Source organism: Candoia aspera, chromosome 1, assembly GCF_035149785.1.
Source record: "Candoia aspera isolate rCanAsp1 chromosome 1, rCanAsp1.hap2, whole genome shotgun sequence".
In the NCBI taxonomy this organism is placed as follows: domain Eukaryota; kingdom Metazoa; phylum Chordata; class Lepidosauria; order Squamata; family Boidae; genus Candoia; species Candoia aspera.
In genome coordinates, this window is record NC_086153.1 from 77,498,366 (window position 1) to 77,523,910 (window position 25,545).

At 39.8% G+C, this 25,545-nt stretch overlaps 1 protein-coding gene across 1 annotated transcript in view; it reads left to right on the plus strand.

The window, feature by feature from the left end:
* The first annotated feature begins 3,455 nt into the window (after window positions 1-3,455).
* Window positions 3,456-25,545, plus strand: part of RPS6KA2 (ribosomal protein S6 kinase A2) — a 140,460-nt gene continuing 118,370 nt past the window's right edge. Inside the window, exon 1 of the mRNA XM_063307655.1 lies at window positions 3,456-4,018. Coding sequence (XP_063163725.1) covers window positions 3,920-4,018 — 99 coding nt within the window. The 5' untranslated portion in view covers window positions 3,456-3,919. The remainder of the gene's footprint in view (window positions 4,019-25,545) is intronic.

Genomic DNA, 25,545 nt, shown 5'->3' on the forward strand with positions numbered 1-25,545 from the left:
TAGAAAAGTGTGGGTGTGGGTGTGGGTGTGGGGGGGGGAAATCCCAGAAGAATGTAATGACAATGGCAAACCACTTCTACTTTAATTGCCAGGAAGATGACATGGACTGTTTTGTTTTTGGTTTTTGGGCAGTCCTTCTCTCTGAATGTTTAGGTTGGCCACAGGCCTACTCTGAATTTAAACACTACTGCTCAAAAGTAGAAAATGCCATGTGCAGATTTTTTATTTCTGCTAAATTTAGTTTTCAGGGCCTATCTGTTCTTTTCACAAAAATGCCCAAATCAGTGCTCCTGTCCTAGCAGCCAGGAACCACACTGAGACAAGGAATAGATCTCCAGTGTTTTATTACTGCTACATTAGACAGAAAATCCTAACAAACTGAAGAAGCGTGGGAAAAACCCAGACAGATAAACCCCAAAGGTTAAGGCGGGTCTGATCTGTGTCTCTCTGAATGGCTGCTCAACTCCTCAGTACTACGCATGCATTTTCCCCCCTGGATAGGGGCCCCCTCCTGCTCACCATCAGTGCTCATGACAGCTCCAGACGCGTACATGAAGTCCTATCCCAGAGGCAGGCAACCTCTAATACCAGTGTGACTACAAGATGATGCCTTAGTCCCAGAGAAGAAACAAAAGAGGTGAGGCATCAGATGGAAAACTGGAAGCATGAAGGTGAAGCCAACAAGGCATGGCTCTTCCAAGAGGCTAATGGCAGACACCTTGTGTTATTCGTTGGAAAAGAAAAGAAAACAATCTGGCTGTTTAGATTTCTTGTTTCACCATCTTACCTCATTGCCTCTCCCTCTTTGCCTATTAATGTGGAAGCCTGGGCTAGAAAGCCCATTAAAATGGACTAGAAGTATTACAAAAGAATAGTGCTTGCTGGCAGGGTGCTCCATGTGCTGACAAACAAAAGCAGTTTAGGTTGGAGTGAGTCTGCATGCGACTTAAATCAGGAAAACAGCACAGGGGAAAGAGCTAATTCCCCTAACCACCATAATTAATAACTCTGTTCTGAGTATGTAAACTGAGAGGCAGAGGTAGATTATGGTTTGTTCTAAAGATGGGCTGGCTTCCTTTTGGGGTTGCATCCCCTTGAAATCCAGAAATGAAGTAGAAAGCCTCATCTGCAGCATGGACATTTCTCCTTTTGTATCATGCTTGTTTCCATGCACAGAGTCCAGCAGATTGGCCAGATCTAAATAATGGGACACTTCTGATGATGCTAGCAATAATGGTAGTAGTGATAAGGAAAAATAATGGATGTTTTGAACTGTCGGAGCAAGGCAGTGGTTTTTTTTTTCCCCTTTCTTTCTCTTCCACAAAGAGGCATTAATCCTTGCCTTAAGAGCTGAGGCCAGCATCTCCTGATGTATTTTAACTAGCCAGGCAGAGAAGGGTCAAGAAGACCTCGGCTAGCAAATTTTTCTCCAAGTATCTTAGACATGTTTTCAAGAGAAAAAAAAAACTAACTGGATAAACCTAAAATACTGAAAACATTTAGCTGTAGGTGGCTAAGCCTGAAGTGCTGGATGCTTCTGAATACAGTAGGAAAGAATTATAATGGACTGCGCTATACTATGTTATATTATATTCTATTACAATGAACTTTTACAAGACTATACACCTCTGTATTTTTTTTTGCTTTTATATGGATTTATGACCGGGTTGCACATTCTCATTACGGCCCATCCCAACTGAGCAGTAAGTCATCTGAGAAATTCAGTTTCAGGGTAGGAGGAAGGAAAGGCCCTGTGATACCCTCAAGAATGTTCAGTGTTTAAACGAAATGTAAGCATTGAAGAGGAATGTTAAAATAATAAGTTTAATTAAACAATTGTTGGAGAAAAAAATATCTGGGGGTCTTTGGTAATCACACTGAAATTACTACAGCACTACAGAGATTATTTCCCCTGCAGATAAAATAAAGAGAAATATTCCCATGAGAAATTAGCAGCATAGGCGTCAGTAAACTTGTTCATTTGAAGGAAATAAGTACCTCGGTCAGTGGTAAGTTATTCTGGCAACCAGTAGTCCAGGCCAATTAGTTCATTGGTCCCCTGCAGATTTATTAGACCAAAATATTCATTATTCTCAGTTGGAAATAGTCATGGGAACATTTCATTAACCCATTAGTTCCTTGCTCTGGATGAAAAGTCTACATGAAAGCATGTATCTTCTTCTTCTTCCTAGCATTTTCCTGCTATCGCGGGGTCTGCTTTTGGGGTCCAGAAACGCCACTTTGCCTGATTGTCCGTAGGCCCTTGATTTGCATGTCCTTATTGAGGGTGTCTTGCCATCTGTTCTGGTCAGGTGGGGCCAGTGCATGTCGCCTGCGGGGGACGCCCTAGTAATTGTTTCGGTCCGTTTGTTGCGACTAAAATACCAACCAACCTGTTGCCACAGCCTGACGTTGGGGTCCATGTTCAGCTCAGCCCCACCCCGAATGGGGGGCAGTTTCTAGCAGCACCCTCTGGAGGAATGGACCATCACCACCCTACATGAAAACATATATGAATGATCAATATCACATATGCTTCTCAGTTTTGTTTATATAGATGTTAACTCCCATTCCTAGATGTTGGTCTTCCAAAGGAAACCTTTATTGGCAAACACTTTTTTATTCCACTCTACAGCATCCTAGGATTACAAGAGGCACTTGTTTATACCTTTAAAACCACTGGGCCATACATGCTACCATACATGAGTGCTGGTTTGGTATAGTGGTTAAGGCATCAGGCTAGAAAACAGGAGACTGAGAGTTCTAATCCTGCCTCCACTGGGTGGCTTTGGGCCAGTCTCTCTCTCTCTCTTAGCCCTAAGGCAATGGCAAACCACTGAAATCTTGTCAGGAAAACTGCAGGCCCTCACCAGGAGTCAGCACTGACCCAAAGGCACACACACACAAAAATGCTACCTGGTTCTTAACACTGTGATTCTAATACACCCAAAGGATGTTAGGCACCTGGAGAAAAGGGCTTTTTTTTTTTTTATCCATAGGAAATCTAACCCTAACCCTGCCTTCCCCAACCCAACATGCACTTGGGGCAACTTTCAGCAAGCATGGCCAATGGCTGGGTTAACTAGAGACAGTAGGAACTGTAGGAGCCAACTCAACAGGAATGCGTCAGGCATTGTGTTCTATACAAAAATGAATAATTTAATGGATTAAACTGCAAGGTCTGAAGTGTCCGATCTGCATTTAAACTCCGAAAAAGTGAGCCATTCGAAGGAGCAGTGGCAGTTAAAAAGCCTTCGGAAGCGGCGTCTGGTTGTAGCGGCCTTCCTGCCTGGAGGATCTCCCAGGAGAATCTCCTTTGTGAGAGCTCATCTCTTCCCAGGCCAAGATAATTATAGCTCTCTCCGCGCTGCAGTTCCCAACCCACGTCGAGCGGGAGAGCGGAGCGGGGCGCTCCCTTCTATCGCGCGATCCAGAAGCCAGGAAACTGGCCGGCTGCTGGCAAGGGACGCAAAGACAAGTCGCTGCCAACGCGGTCCCGCTCCGGGCGGCAAGAAGCGGCCCCTCTAACCTTCCTCGCCTCTCTGCAGGGCCAGGGCTCGGAGGAGCTCTCTGGACATTCACCGGCTTATGCAGGCAGAAAAAGCCGGCTCCGACTGGGCGTAGTAGGACCAAGGCGAGCGACGAGGGAGGGAGGGACGCGGAGAGGGCGGAGAGGAAGAGAGTTGGGCTTGCAGCGATGAAATGTAAACACGGGCGGGGGAAAGACACCTCCTCGCTCCGGCCAGTAAGTTGATCGCCCCACGCCTCCCCGCCTCGCGAAGGCTGTCTCTGAGGGGCTCCGCTCGCCCCGGGACCGGATGAATTCACCAAAGGACAGTGGCCAGCCCAGGGAGACGCGCCCTCTTCCCTTCCTTCCTCGGATGGATTTAACATTTGGGGCGAGCTGCGTGCCCTAGCGATGGAAATGAGTATGAAGAAGTTCACGGTGCGCAGGTTTTTCTCGGTCTATCTCCGCAAGAAATCGCGCTCGAAGAGCTCCAGTCTCAGTCGCTTTGAGGTAAATGCCGCTGGCTGCTGCAGCCGAGGAGGATGAGGATGACTTCGTTAGTGTCTAACCAATACTCGAGGAGGCTTTTCAAGTTCGAGCTACCTTTCCTTCCTCCTCTTGGTGTTTAACAAGGTTCGGGGGGGGGATGTATTAGCTACTTGTTTCTGCAAGTAAATTACCTCAATCAGACGGGGTTCTTTTTTGTCGAAGGGATCGCTAAAACCTCTCAAATAATACTTCAAGGTAGAATCAGTAGAGCCTGAGGGAACCATGTTCTCGATTGTTTCCGCCTGCCACAATTTTATCACCGCAGCATCCTTGCAGGTTAGATCCTGAGCTATTGCGTGGCCCAAGGGCACCTACGGAGCTTCTTGGCTCGGCGAAGGTGGCTCTCCTCCGTGATCATTCCCCGGGAGTTGCCTGATCCCCACATGCAGCTGTTTCATCCTGCCTGGTCTTCTCTGTCCCTGAAGGATGGTGGTATTTGTAAAGGAGTTGGATTAAGCAGAAATGTTTCTTCATGGTGAAATGAAGACTTCTGTGCACTTTGTGGAAATCTTTGCAATACATGTCAGGGTTTTTTTAAACTTGGGGCAGAGTGTCCATTTGATTGCCCCCTCCTGTATTATTAAAGCAAAAGAATAAATTGAAATGTTTGGAGAAATAACAGAGTTATATACTAACTGCTAAATTTTTGTGCTTTGAATGAAAAGTATTGATAGTTTTGAATGGAGCCTGATCCATGTGTGGGGCAATTGCCTTCACCTCTAAAAAAGGTGTTGACTGATGTTGTCGACACAATCCAATGACAGGCCTTATCTGGATGATTTTGGGTCCTCTCAGTTTTACGGCAACCAGTACAAGTTTTATTGTGGTGATGATGAAACAGAATCTGATGCAAAGCACTGCAAAACTTTCAGCTCCAACTGCTACAGTATTACAGACAATATAGCACAGACCATTGTGGGTTTTCTCTGAAGTCAGCCCTTCTGAGTATGCAGAGGCTGCTGTCTGATAGCAAAATGCTTTGCTTTCCTACTCCGAAGTGAGTTCAGCTGATTCAACAGCACTTGAAGCCAGGGTAGTGCATATTAAGATTTCCTCTTCTTGTTTTCCTTCTTACTTCCAAGTACTGTATAAAGTTGAGCATCAGTGCAATATATTGTGTATAGCTTTAAGGAGATATTCTTTTTGGTACTTCCATGCTGATTGATAGGTGCTGGCAACCTTTGCAAACATCTACATTCAGCCCATAGACCATTATTATTTCATCTTGAGAAGAAACTGATCTTTTAAAAGGACAAAATTTGAGGAAAAAGATTACGACAGTGGCTGGAAGAAGAAACATTAAGAAGACATTTCTGTAGGTGGAAGAGAGGATCAGGATGTTTCTGCAACTTTTTTTCTTGGTTCTCCTTTCTGGCCTTTCAGTAATGATATTTTAATTACTTCAAATTTACATTCATTGGTCCCTTTCCCCCTCATTTTTGTGTCATCAGTGCTCTTCCAGCATCATTCATGAGGATCAGGGGAAAAGCAGACTCTTCAAAAGTGTTAAAAGTATTTTAAATGAAAGGGGATTAGACAGGTTAAGATAGAAAAAGTTTTTTTTTTAACCAGTATTGGATCGTGGTATCTTGAATTGACTGATTTAAATAATTTAAAATTGTTTTCTACAGAAGAGTTAGGTATATATTTTTTTCTCATTGTTGATGTCAGCAATAGATCTGTGGCTGATAACACTTTCCTTTTTGGTCAGAGGATTATGAGAGCACTTCGCCCAAATCGTCAAGGTTTAAATCCATTTCATGTGAAACAAGTGCCATGCAGGTTTCACCAGTTGACACTTTTTATTAAGAAGGCCTACTTGTACTTTCTCCAATGTAGTATTCTCCAGATGTATGGAGTGCAACTCCCATTATTTCCAAAAATCACACTGACTGGATTGTGGGATTATAATCCAACAAAACTGGAGGATGCCATATTAGGAAAGATTGACATGCTTTATGTATTCACAGCAAGCTGAATATCTACCAGTTTTGTAGTCAGAATGCTGTAGTTTATGAAAGATAATTTTAGATAAATCAAAGAGCTTCCTCTGTTATGCAGTGCTGCTTAGATACACATTATTGTAATACCAATTGCCCATAAAAGTCCACTGACTATTATAGTTTGGACATAAATTGCTTCCAGGTTTCCAAATTAGGTTGTCTCCAGTCCCTTACTTATTCCTATAGAAAGCTGGAGTATGTGAAATCAAAACGTGGTTATCAGTGCAAGCCTGTGCAAGTCTGTTTGAAAGTAAGTCCACTCTTTCAGTGGTGTGCTTACTCAAGCTTCCTGAACATTGTTCTTCAGAGCTTCCCTAGCATGGTGCCCAAAGTCATAACTACTAAGACAAAAGAAAATGGCACTGTTTCCTGCACTAGAATCCTTCAGCTGTAATTATCCTGCAGCTTAGCCTGAATAGAAAGTAAGATTTGTTTTCTTTCACTGAGATTCACAGTTCTACAAAGACAAAGGAATAGTGCCTATATATTCTGTTGTTTATGCTATAGAGGAACATGTTCAGTGCAATTTATAAATACTTCATTCTTGCGGAAGGGTAGCCACAGACATGTCTGTGAGAATGTTGTGACCATTTCATCTCCAGTAAGAGGGTGGCTTATGAATGCTTCTATCAAAGAGCTCAAAAGCTAAATAAACTAAGAAATCATTCATTGGGGTCTCAAAGGCCTACATCCTTTGAATTTACCAAGAAATGATCAGCAAAAGTGTTTTCTGGAAGGATGCATTTAATAAAGGACCACGGCCATGGGGAAGAAATGGCAATCTGAACAGATTAAAAAAAAAATCCAGGATCAACTCAAGAATTATTTGGAGAAGGTAATCTCTACTCCACAAAAACATTAGAAGATGTTGGAGTAGCCATTTTGAAAAGGGCAAAGGCAATACAAAACATGGCTCAATAAAACACTGGATAGCTATTTAAAAACCACTCTGCGGGGGGGGGGGGGGGAATAGACTCCTGCTATAGCAGAGAAGTGCCCAAGATTGACAGCATTGCAGGAATTTGCTTTGCCAGATAAACACAATGCAGCAATTTATTTATTTGTACACACACACAGAGTACACACGTTCTGTGACAAGTTGTATTTAAGTGGGACAAGAAAGGATCAAGTCACCAGAGATCTACTTTTAATTTGGTTCCATGTTTTATAAAGACATTGACTGCCCTGGAATAAATGTAGCTTTTTGTGGGACAGCAGTTAATTTCAGCATGCACTGAAGAGCTGATGTTGCTGTGAAGCACCTCTAGATGGAATTACAGGAACCATCAGACATGCATAAAACTGAAACTCTTTTACAAAATCAAAGCAGTAAGACATCTTGTCATTTAAGTTTTTTATATTTATAGTCAAATCTTATTTATGTTGATATATAGTCAAATCTTATTCAGAATGTTAAGATGCTAGGAGCCACCGCCCAGGAGTTTATGCTCTTATACACATAAAGCAGTTTATGTGTATAAGAGAAGTATCTAATTTAGTATGCCTCCAGGCATTATTCCAATAAGCACATCCAATTATCAGCTTCATGTTGCATGTTGTATGACATACCCTACTTCATATCCTATTGAGTCTTGGATGTTTACTAACAAACCAAATACAAATAGAAGCAATCTGTGTTCCCCATTTCCATCATAACTTTGATAAGCTTAGTTCATGGGACGCTGCATGAATAGGATTACTGACACATACTGAAAAAAGAGTAGGAAAAATAGGAGCATTTAGAAACTCTAATCTTCTAAACAGAGATACTACGAATCTAATCTTTTAAAAAGCCCTGAGCTACAATACTGGGCTATAGAGTACAGCACCATCCAACAGAATCCCCATTCCTTTACTCTAGGAGATGTACAGTACATGAATTGAAAAGAATGAAGGAAGATGCCAAGGCTAAAGAAAAAGATCATAAAAAATCTTTATGATATGCATCACTCATTCCAATCAAGAAGAAAAAAATGGGAAAATACATCTGGACAGTTAAAACGTTTAGTTAAACTGAAAAAAAAATATATCAGATATTGTCCCAAAAATGACAGGAACATTTTTCCAAACCTGACCCCTCAAATTATTTTTGACAAATCAGAGCAATACATTGATAATATTTATCAAACCCTTTGGAAGATGTGATTTCAAGATTTTGCCACTTGGAATCATGGGTACTTCTCAGATCTTGGAAAAGAATATGACAGAAGCCATCAGAATTATAAAATGATCCATTATCTTTACAGACAATGTCCTAATATCAATGGATCATCATAGCAGTGCTCATATTTTTATAACAAAGGAATTGAGCATCAGCTTTGAACTTTGGATATTACTATTTCTTGTTGTCTGAGGTTATTGGATTAGGAGGGATAAAAGAAATTACACTTTCAGAATTTATATGGGAACAATAATGAGACATGTGGTTAAGTTGTGACTGTATGAAGGTAGAAGAGTTGGGAAAGTGGAAGACAGGTGCCAAGGTAGGTTTTTTTTTCCCACCAAGGCAAAATTGGAGAATGTTTGGATCAATTTGAAAATTGAAAATTTGTGAACTGGAAGAAATACTTTGACATTCTTTATTTTCATCACTTCCTGGCATATTGCATAGGCCATAGGTCCTACATGGAAACAATCTAGCCTTTGAAATTCAGTGAGAGAAGTAAGTGGAAGTTGTCATTCTGCTTTTCTGTTACTCCATTGCTTTCAGAAATAACTACAGATTCTTATTTGGGTCCCACCTTGCTTTACTTCTGTAAAATCTTAATGGCATTTTGTATGCAATAATGAGTGCACTGCTTTGACAAAATCCCCCACTGTAATACCAGGTTTGAGAACAAAGACATTGTTTCAGATCATTTTTACTCTCTTCCACTGACCACATAGCAACTACCTAACAATTATCTGTTATCCAGATTCATGTTAAACTTGCTCCTGCTTGTAAGATAGTAGCTATCAGAGTAAAAGCAAACCAAAGAGTTTTCTTGTTCTCAGCTTAAAAATGTAAAGAAGGATGGATATTCTTGACTTAAGAAATGCTCATACGTAGCACTGAGTTCCAAGGAAAGTTAAAAAAGAAAAATAGCAAACAAGCAATGCTGCCAGATAATAAGCTCTAACACCAAATCCATACATAAATATGGAAACCAGGAAATTATTTTTTTTAATTTTTAATAAGAATGTTATCTACTTGTTCTAGTACTAAACCTGTTCACAGGAGTGTATGGCGAAAAAAATCATTTAAGAACTTTTTTTATAACAGCAATTTTGGTACTGCAAACTCTTTTTTCTTCACTTCCTGCATGGCCAATAAGAAAATTACACAGCATTGAATTATAATCTGTTTAAATAACTGAAATTAAAAGACTGATTTGGGAAAAATCATTAAATACTATTAAAAGATTTTTTGTTAAGAGCAGAGACATCACAACAACAAAGGTCTGCATAGTTAAAGCAATGGTGTTCCCCGTAGTAACATATGGCTGCGAGAGCTGGACCATAAGGAAGGCTGAGAGAAGGAAGATCGATGCTTTTGAACTGTGGTGTTGGAGGAAAATTCTGAGAGTGACTTGGACTGCCAGGAGATCAAACCAGTCCATCCTCCAGGAAATAAAGCCAGACTGCTCACTTGAGGGAATGATATTACAGGCAAAACTGAAATACTTTGGCCACATAATGAGAAGACAGGACAGCCTGGAGAAGATGCTGATGCTGGGGAGAGTGGAAGGCAAAAGGAAGAGGGGCCGACCAAGGGCAAGGTGGATGGATGATATGCTAGAGGTGACGGACTCGTCCCTGGGGGAGCTGGGGGTGTTGACAACCGACAGGAAGCTCTGGCGTGGGCTGGTCCATGAAGTCACGAAGAGTCGGAAGTGACTGAACGAATAAACAACAACAGCAAAAAGATTTTTTATTAGCAACCCTCCCACCCCAAATTTCATCTCAAAAAGCTATACAGGAATATTACGATATATGAAGTAAACCTCAATTACTATAATTCAAATTAATGTATTGTTCAAATGATCTTATTTTTAATCTAGAAGAGAAATTATAATAAGAGATATTAAGGAAAACAGACTCTTGTTTGCATTGAACCTCAGTTTTGTCCACCCATAACTCCTTTCTCACTGCATTCAGAGAAAACATTTCACCACTCCAGAAAGAAAAAATCTGCTAAGTGCCTTTTTTTTTCTTAAAGAATTATCATGTGTATTCAAAGAGGTAGAATTCATGAGTGGCTTAGGGTCTGTCTCAGTCTAGATCTCAAAAATGAGTTTTATACTTCAAAAGCAATGCTAATTTTAATGAATCACCTTTTGCTTCTATCTATGAACAATCCATGTTGCATTATAATCTTGAATCACTTTGCATATAGTTTGCAATTGCTGCCAATTTTAGAGGGAAGGGGAAAGTTTTTGGAAGGACTACAATACTGATAAGGTGCAAGAGATATCATGGGTTGCTTCTAGTATAAAAATGACTGAAGAACTTGCCAAATAAAAGCAGAAAGAACTGAAAATAAATGTGGGGCTTACAACTATGAACTTCAAAAATAATTTTTAAAATGTTATATTTTCCTCCATACGTTGGATTGAGTGTACATCTGGTTTGTATCATCAAGGTTCTACTCTGTTTACTGAAGTCCAGAGTTCCTGTATCAACCTTTGCTTTGTTGATGTCTTAGATTAGGCTGTACATGTTCAGAAACCTCTTGTACTCATGCAACATTAACATATGATATTGGCAGGCCACACTTCTATGTGCTTAGAGCAGAGCTGTGATTTGAATGAATGTAATTATTCCAGAACCCTACTAGATTCCGGTGAGTTCCAAGTTTCTGGCATAGAACCATGGACAGGATTGCAAATTCCCCAAGGTACTCTGACCATTCACAGAAGTTAATGATGTCTCTTTTGGGCTTTTCCAATGGGAAGTGACTTTTAGGAAATCTACTTCTGTCAAGCTAAGGGATGGGAACATTCATGCAGAAGGCTGCTGCCAACCTCCTTTTCAAAAGTGCCTGACACACTGCTGGTGGTTAGAAAAATGTTAGAAAAGTTAGTGACAATGGATTTAAATGTTTCTCTTTTACTGTTGGCAAAGGTTAAAATCTGGTTTATGTAGGGTTTTCCAATCTAGTAGCTATAGCCCTGTGAACATAAAAAGTAGTAGTAGTTGTTGTTTATTCGTTTAGTCGCTTCCGACTCTTCATGACTTCATGGACCAGCCCACGCCAGAGCTTCCTGTTGGTCGCCAACACCCCCAGCTCCCCCAGGGACAAGTCCGTCACCTCCAGAATATCAATAAAAAGTAGTAGGCAAATTAAATTAACAATAGCTAAACTAGTATCATTTCCTTATTGCATAAGCTAAGTGGTTAAGAGGAGCACAAGGGACACAATACATATGTTGAGTTTAACATAGCTTTAAACATTGAGTTTAACACTGCACTTTTAAAAATTAAATTTAAATTATTAATTAAATTATTATATAAAATTATCTATGTGCTAGATAAAAAGTGTTCTGCATGGTACAAGCTGCTGAAAAGGATGCTGTTAAAGAGTGCAACATTATTACAATGCCATACTCTAATGATAATAGCATATTTGGTATCATACTGTATTTGGGATGGCTTTGGTTTTCAGCCCAGTGCAGGACAATATTTTATTGTATCCTTTTTTACATAAAAAGGCATGCCCAGGCTTGTTTTAGCAAAAAGAGACAGAGCTGGGATGACTCACAGGTGTCGGTGTATGTCAGAAATCAGCCATTAGCAGGGGAAAATAGTTCTGTGCCCCTGGGACCTCAGATAAGCTGAGGTGGCAGTCAGGCATATGCTAGCACAGATTCAAGAGGAAGAATATGTGTATTGAGGGTGTCTGCATGTATATGTGCATGAGGACATGCATCTTACTCTAGTGGTAAGATAAGGTAGATAGGAGCAGGCTTGGCTCATAATTAGTAGGATCAATAGAATTACCAGGGGCAGGAAGCATCTTTGACCTTTACCCTAAAGGTATCCTTAAGTTGGTCTCTTTCATTTAGGTAAATGTTTGACATGCCTTTGTAAGCAGAAGAGTGAAACACTGCATTTGGAGAGCTTGTGGTGTGATTCAGCCATCCCCAAATAGATTTCTAAATTTATGCAAAACCAATGTCAAGTTTTTCACTCAAAAAACAGATGCAGTAGATGCTACCATAGATTTTTGCTGAAGATGAAAAGGGAGGAAAAGAGAGATACAGAAGTGTATTGCTAGCAAACACAGGATTGAATTGTTCTATTTTTTTTTACAATGCAAGTATAAGCCTATGAAATTATAGAAAGAGTTGAAAAACAATAGGGACATTGTATTTACATAACCAAAAGACAGCTCTAGTGACTTCAGTTGTTGCAAAATGTAGAGTATTTCAACTATGTCCTCTTGTTTTTTTTTAAATAAAATTAAGACTGTATATGGAGAGAAAAAAGATGCCTAGTCCATTTGGATATAATCTCTGAAACAAACTTTTATGACTTTCAAAATATTTTCTTTTATGCATCATAAAATGAAAATAAAAAAGGTTTTCATCCTACCATCGCAACCAGCACTGCTTACACCTGTTCTGTTTCCTTCCAGATCTTTGATCACTATTGAAATTAATGGTGTGGTCAGACCAGTGATGTCCACAGGTGGCAGGCAAGTAGAGTTAGATTGACAACAATGGCTTGTGGTGTTGTGATGCAAGCGTTCATCCCCCTTTTTGTGCATTGTGATATTACACACTTCAAAGGGGCAGAGCTTGCAACACAACCCTATAACACTGTTTTTGTCATTCTGAGAGCCTGCAAATACCATGGGATCAGCTCATCTAGATCTATAACACTTTATAGACTTACAGTACACTTGGAGAAGAACTTGCTTTGCTGAAATTGAAAAACACGCAAATTGATAATAAGAGACATCTTATTTAAAGAGAAGCAGGGAGAGCATATATTCATCTTGAATAAGCCTCACATCCTAACTGCAAGGCTCCATCCTGTCAGGATTCAGTTTATTCATCCTTGCTCAGCCAATCATCTGTTAGAATAGTACATACAGTCCACTTACTTTAAGCAATCAGAATCGAGAGATACAGATGTTACATTACATCATGCCCCTCTGTAAGGGTTTAAGATGGCTTCCACCCCAGAAATTTCTCTATTTTTACACAGTGGGTAAAATTCTGTGTGATATTTTCAGTTACATTTCAGTTACTAGGAGGCAGCATGTGTCCAGGTTTGTCCTATTGGTACAAATCATCCTATTGGTACCTATCATCCACCTGCAAGAGGATGGTAGAAATCATGTTAAACACCATACAGAGGAGCATGACATAATATAACATCTGCATCTCTCTGCTCTGGAAGCTTAAAGGAAGGTGGACGGTAAATATTATCTATAGTTGTCCAAAGTGCAAAGGTCCATCAGTTCAATTCCTGGTATAGAAAACTGAACCCCCATTGAATAATATCTGGCTACCCATATCTAATGAGTTCCAATAAAACAAAGCTGGTCACATGATGATTTCTGGTGCTCAGTGTAACTCAGCCAATTGCTGAGCCCAAATGAGAATTTAACTCCTCCATCGTTTTCACCAAAACTCAGAGGACAGAGAAATAGAGTAGAGTATTACTTGCATTTTGATGACAGTTTGACAAACTCTCCTGATTACTTCTCCCAGTAGTTACAAATAAGATGCTGATGCTAGGGAGAGTGGAAGGCAAAAGGAAGAGGGGCCGACCAAGGGCAAGATGGATGGATGATATTCTAGAGGTGATGGATTCGTCCCTGGGGGAGCTGGGGGTGCTGACGACCGACAGGAAGCTCTGGCGTGGGCTGGTCCATGAAGTCACAAAGGGTCGGAAGCGACTAAATGAATAAACAACATAAGCATGGAAGCTGGTGGGTGCCCAGAACATATATGCTGAGCAGAACACCCCACAAGTTATATTTTGAAAACAAATTATGTATGTAGGAGTAGAACTACTAAGCATGTGCAAGATGTTTCCATATGTGAATTAATAATGCCATTTTCAAGTTTGATACTTCTATTTTTTTTGAGTGCAAAATAGGCTTTCTGATAATTTTGGAAGTATTTTTAGCTAAAAACAGAGTGTCTTTCCTTTGAAACAGAACTGAATTGAGCTCAAAACAGTCCAAAAAGATTGAGATGCCTCTTTCATACTTAAAACAGCTGTTTCATACTCAGAATGAGGCATTTTTAATTTGAAATTGTTTAAATTTGATTTTTTTTCACCATGAAGAGCCACCATATCATGTGTCATTCAAACCCAACTACAAAGCTGATCCAGCAAATCACCATGCTGAAAATTTAAGGGGCAAATACAGAGGTGTCCTCTTCCTGTTTGTTTTCTAACAAAGGCACCCATCAGGCTGATAAAAGCTGTTTCATGAACCAGGATTAAAATGAGTCTAGACATTTCGTTTAATCCAAAACTGAGTATGCTGTCCCTGATTTTGCTCTCAAAGGGAATATTGATAGTTTGACTGTAGTTATTAAAGCTTCATGGTGGAAATCACATTTTTCAGTAAGTGACCACTCAACCCCTTCTTCAGGAGGCATTCATGTGCTCTTTTCAATTTATCTTTCTTGACTAATTATTATCAAGTATGCAAGGGGTGGTATCCTCCCCCTTTCCCACCAAAAAAATACATTTTCTGCATCCTCAGGCTGCATCACCTTGAATTAATCCCAGACAGGCAGACCAGATGGTGTTTTGGATGTTTCCAGTAGAAGAATATTAGGAAAAGAATCCAGTTCAGAGCAAATGCATGAAGCAGATTGGCTGCTTTCCCCAAAGGCATGAAAAAACCTGCTCTTTTTATTCCCTGGAGCAAATAGTGTTTCCTCTTTTGAAATAATAATGCAACGAATGAACAAATAATTACACCAAGGGTCATCCTGCTTTTTGGGGGGGAAAAAACACCATCGTGTAACATGAATCAAAAGGAAGACTGGTTTTCTATTTTACGGTGAATAGATTTGTAATTTCAGCTCGGAAGCCATGCTCAATGGCTAAGAAACTGAACCTGCTGTGATACTTTGATTGACAGCAAAGGAATGATGAGGTGAACAAAGCATGATTCATACGGGGCTACAGGCACATGGGAACTATTTTGTAGCGCACTTGAACGCAGAGCTCTTGTTAGCCAGGGAAATTATGTGGTGAAAATGGTCACAGCCACATTTGGAACCCCTTCACACCGAAGAGAAGTTGTGGTATAATAACTGTAATCTAGTTACATTTCTACATGGATAAACCATGTGTCAGTCTGTGTGTGTGGCCAATGTTTAAGATAATAAGGATGGCGGAGCACTGGACATTCTGGAATAACAAACAAAGGGACAGTGAATAATGAAGAAACTTAAGATATACAGTATATAAATTGCTTGCCAGTTTCAAAATGACACATTTTGTCCCCAGTGAACATTGCTGTTCATTTTTTTCATTCTCTCTCAGATATCATCATGTGCTAAATTTTCCTTACAACTCCTTCAGTTAGGCTGTTTTGTTTTTGAATTCTCCCACCTGCCTGTTTTTTTTTTTAGACATTGGCAATGCAGGTTTATATAGATCTAGGTGGAAGAAAGCCTCATTGTATTCAGTAGGGGTTCTTCCCTGTCAAGAGTGTTCAATCTGAGTACAGACTTGGTTTCTTGCTAAGATAGGCCATTGATGCTCACTCTAATGTGGCATATACAGTTTGAAGGGCCAGATTAAAGATGAAAGGATTATGTGTCTGGTTATTTTGGACCCATGTCTCTGCATGTTTCTTCCAATGCACCATTTCTCTCTGTACAACAACTTTCCATTCTGTATCTTCTGAAAATGCTTGCATTAATTCTATGACTATGACTGTATTCCCTCATTTTACAAAATTATGATCATCCTATCTGCATAATTAGGTATTTGCTTATGAAAATATATGCTGCAGTAAACAAAATATGTGCAAGATAGCTTTTTAAAAACAGCTTTTCTTTTGCCTACCTTAATTCTTTCAAGGTAGGCAAAAGTAAATTATCTCATAAGTATGCTGTACATTGCCCAGAATCGTAGAATAGATAGAAGGCAGGATTCTGATTTATAGTTATATTCATTTGACAAAACCTTCACAGACATTATCCAAGCATATCTTACTCTTAAACTACTGTTCATTTGAAGAGACAATGACAGAATTTTGTGTGCAGCATTTCAATCACATTAGACTATAATAATTGCTGTATTACACTGTGTTCCCTTTGTTCAGGTTAGGCCAAATTAATGATGGGATCTTTTTCTCTGATTTTTTTCCCCCTCAGGATGCTACAAATGAGAACACTAATTATTCTTCATTAAAAAGTCTTTTAAACCTCTTCATTTCTTTACAGTTTCTTTGGCCTCAATATTCTGCACATTTATTTTGAAATATCTCACTGGATTCAATAGGATCTATTCCCAAGACCTTCTACGTAAGAGTGAAGCTACTTGCTTTTTTCTTTTTACATAGCAATTAAAAAACTTATATTCCATTTTTCTCCATATATCTCCTCTTCTCAACTTTGACCTAGTAGCCTTACTCTATGGCACTTGAAAGTGTGTGTGTGTGTGTAAAGACAAATCTAATAAATTATTATTAAGCCGCCAGTGACTCTCTCTCAGCCCAACTCACCTCACAGGGTTGCTGTTGTGGGGAAAACAGGAGGAGAAAGGAGTTTTAGGTATGTTTGCCGCCTTGAGTTGTTTGTAAAAATAATAAAGGTGGGATACAAATTAATTAAATAAATACATACATACATAATCTAGTGTGCAGTGTGGGGTAAGAGCCATAAGGCCCCTGAGATCCCTTTTTTGTAGCTCCTGAAATTTCTCAATCTGCAGTTGTCAATAGGTGGCACAATTTTCTGATATTGTGTACTTTGACCATTAAACTAGACTTCACATAATTTTAAAAACAAAGAAAACTGTTCGCCAGCTTCACATATTTTGTATTACCATCTCTTCCACTATGGTGCTTGGCCCCTAAAATAAGTACGTGCAGTAGACAGCCACCAAAAGATCCCCATGTCTTGCACAATCCCTTGCTCACTGCAGGAATCTCAGAGCAAAAGCATCCCCCAAGGACATCCTTCTATACTCTCTGTGTAAAGATATCCAGAGCGAGGGGGTCTCTTCCTAGAAACTTTATATTATTATTCAATTTTTATTACTGGGGGGAGGGGTTTAGTTTTAAAGTTTAAAAAAGTTTTGAAGTTTTTTTTGAAGTTTTAATAGTTCACTATAACTTTCCATTGAATTCTGTTCATTTGGTTGGTGGGGTATTATTACTAGAACATATAAAACCTCTTAAGGAGGTCAGCAGAGAGGCTGCTGCTCCATCACCACCTTAGCTCCACCCTGGATATTACTACTAATACTACTGCTACTACTACTGGGTACTTACATCTATATGATCTCATCCTGTTCTTAACATTATTCATATTTGAGACTTCTTGTATTTTGCTGTGAGAAATGAAAAGTTTGCTAGATGGAAAGAAAGCTCTGATACGGTTCATTGGGGTAGGATGAGTCGCAAGAGCTCTCAGGACTGCTCAAGTACTGCCTCATCTCTTGTGATGTGCAATAGTCAGTGTCGGAGTTTTTGACTGGTTCAAACCAAGAACGTGGATGTCGTTCTGTGTACTTACCCTTTTAAATTTGTTTTCTTTTCTTTTTTAAAGGAAAAAAAAGGGTAAATTTGTCAAGTTACACTTTCCTTCTGGCGATTTACATATCACATTCATGCTGTTTCCTTGGCATGATGCAGAGTTGGTTCCCCATTGCTACCCTTTGAGGAAGTTTTTTTCAACTTCCCAGTATAGGAAAAGACCCCTTCCTAATACTGTGGAACATCACTTGGGTCTCATCAAGTAGTCCGCTTGGTGTGTATAAGGTGCAGTGCTTAGTAAGATACACAGTTGTCACAATCATGCTATGCTGGCTTGTCTCAAAAGTTCTGTCTCTGCATATCCAGCTTGTTAAATCAAGCTGAGCTTTTACAGAACGAGGGATACATTGGGATCTTTTTAAGGAAATTTCCACTGCTGGATCTGATGTGCTAAATATATTCTAGATTATTATCCATGGAGGAGGAGTTCACTGGCATCTCTGGCTAATCCGCTATTTATTTTAAATTTGTCTCTCTGAACTAAAGTAGCTCCTTGCTAGATTTGCTTACACCATTAGCAACATTTTCTATACCGGAATGCAGCTTGTGATACGAAGATCAGTTACTGTTTACCTTTTTCAAGACTTTCTGCCTGAAGGAAGATAAACTGACGAGCTATTAAAACTGACCAACTCCCTTTAAAAAACCTACAGTTGTCTTACCTGGTTTCCCTCAGTCACCCTGTTTCCCATAATCAAAGACCATATGTATTCTCCTCCTCCTGGGCTGGAGTGTATGTTTGTCATGGAATAAGCAACAGAGAGTGAGAGTGAAATGTTCTTGAAGGGCTCCCCCCTACTGACAGGGCCGCAACTGGGGGGTGGGCAAGCGGGGCATGTGCCCTGGGTGCCGTGCTGGGGGGGCGCCAAAATGAATGCTAGGGGCGCCAAAATGGGCGCAGAATCCATGTTTGCCCCAGGTGACACAGACCCTAGTTGCGTCCCTGCCTACCGACATCTGCATTGTGTGCATCAATGCCTAAGAGAGAACGCTGCCATGTAAGTGATGTCAGGGGATGCAGCTGCTTGTATGAGCCCCTTTTGCATTACATGAAATACCCCAACAAATTCAGTCCGGTTTAATCCTTTGGCATGTATTCATTAATACCCTGGAACTAAGAGTACTAGCATGTCATTTTAATCAGGGTATTTGAAAGTGATTGTCAGGCCTTTGGCAGGAACTGTCACGACACCCACCCATGGCTGGATTCCCACCCAGTCCTCTTTATGGGGGTTAAGCCACTGTAGCTTTTTCCTGAGATGTTTTTATTTCACAGGAGTTTAAAATGCAACAAATGAAAATATCTGGGATGATCTGCATTTAAGACTTATGCATAAGAGGGCTTTTCAAGTTACTCTTTATAAATGGAATTTATCTTATTACCTTTTGTACTCTTCTCATCTTTTCAGATCCCTTGCTTAATTACAAAATGGGTTGAATGTGTGCGCATACATAGAGCTTGTTCACAACTGATTATCATCAATTTTAAGGAAAAAACAATTGCTCTTTGTTGGCAGTATGGGAGAGAGCTGTTCTGGCTGCTAAGGTTGTCATGCTGTTCTTAAAGATTTCTTGGAAGCATCAGGTTGTACCTGCCAGAAGCATAATGCATATTTTGTTATTTATTCATGTATTTTATTTAAGAAATATTAAAGTATAACTGACTTTTTTTGCTCTTGCCCCACCCATTTCTCCTTTTGATCCCACCACTTTTGTTGGGTCTGCTCAGTTTTGAGCATAGTCTTCATCCTGGGGCACCCAGCTGAATATGCCCTTCAGATATTTAAGAAAAGTCCATCATCCCTGATTTAGGTCATAGGTTTGCCTCCAAGTCCAATAGGTTCTGTTTCATCTTACGTACCTGAGATGCCAGGGAGGTAAGTTGCACTGTCCTTGAGCTGTGACCTCAGGGCAAGAGCGTAGTAGTTAAGATCATACAATAAAGCTATGGTTCAGTAGTAGGGTGAATGCCTGGCATGCAGAAGATCCCAGGTCCCACTCCTAGCATTTCTAGGTACTGCTAGGAAAACTGCTGGATGAAACACTGCAGAGCTGTTGCAAATCCATTTCTGACAGATGGATCAGGACTCTGACTCAGCATATGGCCACTGCTGTGTTCTTAGAAAGAAACACAAAAGATTTCTAGGAAATGATTTGCTTAATGTAAAACAAAGACATCTGTGTGCAAACATTTCTCATTGCCCTCGTATCACATAAACCTACTCTCCTCATAATGCAAACTCCCTTTTGGAAGGGAGTAAAAACTTGGTTTTGCCATCTGGCCTGGGATGGGAGGGGGGACAGCTGTTCATGGGGGTGGTTGGCCCTGTGAGGGTGCCAAGGTTAGGATCTTCCCATTTTATATTATTTTATATTTTGTATTTGTATTTTTATCTATTTATATTGAACTGTTTTTGTGATTGCTATTTTTATTAGTTGTAAGCCACCCAGAGTCGTCATATGCGAGATGGGTGGCAAAGAAATCAATCAATCAATCAATCAATTAATTAATTAATTAGTACAATTGTGTTCAAAAGCTGATTTGAATATATTATAATGAAGGACTCTTTTTTAATGGATGAAATTTGTTTTGAGTTATCATTTGTTGACACACGTTTTACCTATACCTCTTGGGGTATTCACCATTCAGGACTTTGGGTACCTTCTCATCAGTTCTCTCTTGCAGTTGGTGTTTTATTTAAATGGAGATCTTGGATTGTTCCTTAGTGGGGAAATGTTAATTGATGGTGTGGGTATGTGTATATGTGTGTGTGTATCCTTATTTACAGAAAAGGTTCTGTAAACCCTCTTGGAATCCAAAATAACTGGAATGGCATAAATGGGCATTTATTGGATAGGCATTAGTCTAAGAAATCATGTATCATCCTCAAGCCTTGTATAAATTTTATAGATTAATTTATTTAATATAGTGCCTTCCAGATACCTTGGAACTGCAGGTCCTAGAGCATTCAGCTAGCATGTTCTGGACATTCTGGGAGTTGGTCCAATACCTTTAGAGGAAGGTATTGGTGGGAAGATTGCTGGAGATGGAAAGAGGTCACTGTTAGCTCTCTCATTTCTGCCCTGGGGAATGGCAGAACCAGCAATCTTCAGAGAGAGATAACTACTCTTCTCTCTCTCATCTAGGGGAAAGGTTACCATTTCTAGCCAGAGTCTTGATATGATGCAGAATGCATGAGAATGTGCTTCCATTGTCTAACGTGCTGTTTATGCTTGGAATCTCAGATGTCAGTGCTACCTCCTTGCTCATCTGAGTGTTTTTGAAGGAACTGACAAGTGCCATTTCCTTTACTGGGCATTCTTTTATTCCTACCCTGATTCTATAGTCAAGCTAAAAGGGGCACCAATATTTAGAACCAGGACTCCCCAAGCACTGATGTCAAAAACACAATAATAAAACTAGAAAAAGGAGGTGATATACTGTCCCTTCAGGGATGGCCATTCTTATAGAACCACTTGTCACTCCAGAACATTATTGCACCTAAAACTGCTTTCATACTGGCTGAGAAGATTCCAATAAATAGCATGCAGGAAATCAGTTCACGTGCTCAACCACACATGAAGGACAAATTTGTTATTTTGGGGAGCCCCCAGGGCATCTTCTAAAAAGTTAAATACCTTCAAGGCCAGCTCAGCTCCTGCAGACTTCAGGGATATGTTCATTTAATTTGCTTGACAACATTATTGAAATGATTTGTACAGTCTACAGCTGTTGAACTTCCATCTAGGCACTAACCAAGAGTGTCTCTGCTTAGCTTTTCAAGATTAGCTAAGGTTGCCTAAGTGTAATAAGCTAAATTATTTAATGAAAGTGGAAAGGTTCCTCCTCCTGCATGAGCTTTCTTCAAGTGTTAACCTGTGAATGTTTAAAGGGTCTGTCAGCAAGGGTGGTGTTTACTTCTGCCTCTTGAGGACATCTGTGTCTGGGCAGTGAAGTTATGAAGAGGGCTGTTGTGCAATATACCTTTAGCTGTTGTTGTGTGAATGGCCATAGTGTCATGTTCATTGTTCCAATCGTTTGCATACATCGTAACGTTTCGCATGTCATGTTTCTGATCCGTGTCTATCGCCTGCGGGGTGGGGAATTCCAGCCCTGTCAGGTTGTTATTTTTGCGTTACCCTGAAGGAATGTGTGTTTGGGTTATGACATGTTTTCAAGGTTACTTTCCCAGGCCGATGTGTGACGCTTGCCGATGCTGGGAGGGGGTGGTTGCGATGTTAGGGTGGGGGCGGGATCGGTTTGGAGGCGAGGGTTTTTAGTTTGTATTTGGCGCGCTTTTGCTTATTCTCAGCTTTCTTCGTATTTGCATACTATCCTTTCAATAAATCAGTTTTATTCACTAAGCTCTGGTGAGACTGACTTCGTTGGGATAAGGCAATCATTACAATAGGGAGATTTACTGAAGCTGGCAATTAAGTATGCATTTAAGAGGTTGGATTGTGATACAGTAGACTCTCCGTTAACTGGCACCCATGGGGATTGGTAGATGCCAGATAAATGTAGTTTCTGGTTGCTTGAGAGTTACTATTAAACCCTAACACCCACTAGATGGCAGCAGAGAGATACAGATTTTTTTGCCATTTGCTTGAGTGTGCCAGTTTTTTTTTTCTGGTTGGCTTGAGAGTGCTGGTTTTTTTCCCGGTTCGATTTTTGTGCTGGTTGCTTGAGAGTGCCAGTTGCTTGAGTTCCAGTTAACTGAGAGTCTACTGTATTGCTAAAACTAATCATGGATGGATGAGACCAAAGGCCTAATTAGTGCAGTATCCTGTGTTGCACGCTTTCTAACTAAATGCCATCAGAAAGCCTGCAAACAGGATATGAGAGCAACAGTCCTGTTCTACTGTTAGGAGTACGAAGGGATGAACATTTGTGAAAGTCATTGAAAAAAAAATGCCCAGATGGCATTTTTTCATCCTAATATAGTGTGTGAAATGTACAGCTCTGTGTCTGTAATTCACGGAGCAACATTTAGAAGCAGCAGGGCCTAGTAGTATTCAACCAGTAGGTGGATCTGTAAATAAGATTATGAATTTTTTTTTACACAGCCCAAAGTACTCTGGCTTAAAACCACTTCAGATCTAGTAAATGGTAACTGCTTTAGAGCTATGAAAGTAGCTAATTACAGTACAGCTAAAAAGCTGACTGTGAAGCTATATAATTTCATACACAGTGTACTCATCCAGCATTTCTAGGAGATGAAGTGGGTTTGTTCTAGAATAAATGGTCATTAACAGTAATTTGTGGTCAAGTTTTGATTGTGGTTATTAAAATATTGGTTTTTGTCTCCTTGGTAGGTGCCAGAAAGTTCTGTGTTAGCCAGGTTAACATTACAAATTGATATTATAATAGTCATAACACTTGTAATTATGTGAAATGTTTTTGGCTACTCAACCAACTCTTATGTGGAAGTATTCAAGAGTGTTCCTTACTGATGGATGAAATTATTATTTTGAACACCTGGATCCAAAAGTAAAATACAGAGGAAAATATTGCATAATTCTCTAGCTATTGACAATTAGCACTATGAAAAAAATGGGACTAAAATTAAATATAAAGAAGACAAAACTAATGATAAAAGGTACAACAACCAGCCTTAGAATTGACAGTGAAGTATCAAAGTGGTAGATAACTTCTGCCTTTTAGGATCAACCAACAGTAAAGGAACAAGCAGTCAAGAAATGTAATGGTATGTGGGAATGACTTTGGAAGACAGGGGGAAGAGCCGCAGGCAGGGGAACGGTCGGATAAGAGGCAGCTTAGCTGCAGCAGAAATGTGGGCTTGGCAGACGTCTCAGAAGGGACTCTCCCTAGTTTCTTGGACTGTAAAGGTGACAGGGGAGAAATGTACTTTCAGACTTGCAAAATTGATGTCAGCCTTGTGAGGTAGTCCAGACAAGAAGCATACCCAGATGAACAAATTCTACTTTATTGTAAGGTTGCATTAACAGAATCTTGCAAGTCTGAAAGTACATTTCTCCACCGTCACCTTCACAGCCCAGGAAACTAGGGAGAGTCCCTTCTGAGACGTCTGCCAAGCCCACATTCCTGCTGCAGCTAAGCCGCCTCTTATCCGACCGTTCCCCTGCCTGTGGCTCTTCCCCCTGGCTCCCAAAGTCATTCCCACATACCATTACAAGAAATATGCCACAGACTAGTACTTGATAGTGCAGCCATGAAGACCTTGGAAAAGGTATTCAAATGTCATGATGTGTATATACCTACAAAGATCAAAATAGTACAGGCAGTGGTATTCCCTGTTACACTTTTGATGCTTTTGAATGTTGGAGTTGGAGAAGACTCCTGAAAATACATTGATAGTCAAGAAAACAAATGGATCATTGAACAAATCGACCCAGAGTTCTCACTCAAGGCACAAATGACCAGTCTCAAATTATCATACTTTGGACATGTTATACAAAGGCCCAGCTCTCTGGAGAAGGCTCCAGTGCTAGGAAAAGTAGAAGGAAAGAGAAGAGGATGACCAGCAGCAAGGTGGATGGACTCACAGTGGCAAAAGGTACACCACTGGAAGTGCTGAAGGACCAGGTTAGAGACAGATCATCATGGAGAAAAGCTATGTAGTTGCTAAGAGTTGACACTGACATGATGGCACATAATCAATCAATCAATCAAAATATAAGTATAAATTTCACCTAAGGAATAATGATTTTATCTGCAAAAACCTATCTGCATCAATCAATCAACAATTAGCTAGAAAATCCAACTTTGGCTCTTTAAAGGGTTTGACAGCCACCTTTTCACTGTGTTTTTAGAATTCTTTAATCCTGATAATTCCCATAAGGCTTTTATTGCTCTTGTTGTTCTAGTGGGAAGTGGAAAAGAAAATGTAAGCCTGCTCTGCACCAACTGTGAGGGTTAAAATATGGTCAGAGGCTCGATTACCCAGTCATCCTGCTTATTGACTAGCACCAAAGTATGACATGTTGACTGTGTCATGTGAACAAGACCAGAATGTCTATTGTAATTGGCCCTCTTTAAAGTAATTCAGTATGAAAAAGCTTTCCTAAAGCTTTCCAATAGCTCCTACCTATGTTAAAAACTTTTCATTTTAAAATCCACATTTTTCTATGAATCCTTCAGAGTCCTTTTGCATTCTGACTGGAGTCAATTGGAATAATCAAAAACTCAATTAGTTCCCTTTCAAATATCAGATCTTATTATATAAGTTCTGTTCGATGTTTTCAATGGTTCACCTCACATGTCTTATCCATGCTGCTGAAGTAGTTCATTTGCCAATTCAATATCAACAGTACATTGTGTACACTTTTTCCACAGAACGGCAGGGTGAGTATTGACATATTGATGTTAAATTGCTGGTGAGAATAAGCATGCAAAGTTTTCCAGAGAACACAGATGACATATTACAATGCCCACAGTGTAAGAAAAAGAAAACTTTGAAAGCAAAAATTATGTACCATTTTTTTTAAAAAATAAAATGTTATCTGGGATGACATTATTAGAAAATTGTTTGGAAAATGCAATCAATATCTTTCTTTTTGATCTTCTAGGGTCATTATACAATTTCTGTTTATTTCATTTAAGTTTTGCAAAGGAATAATTAGTATTAGATTATCTTATTTGTTTATTCCCACTTTCCAGGCCCCAGAACAATTACCAATTGCATTAAATTACTAAAATGATTGTTTTATATTTTAGAGCATTTTCGTTCATCCTTGCTTCTCTAATTCTTCCAGAATTTCCTCCTGCACAGAAATGT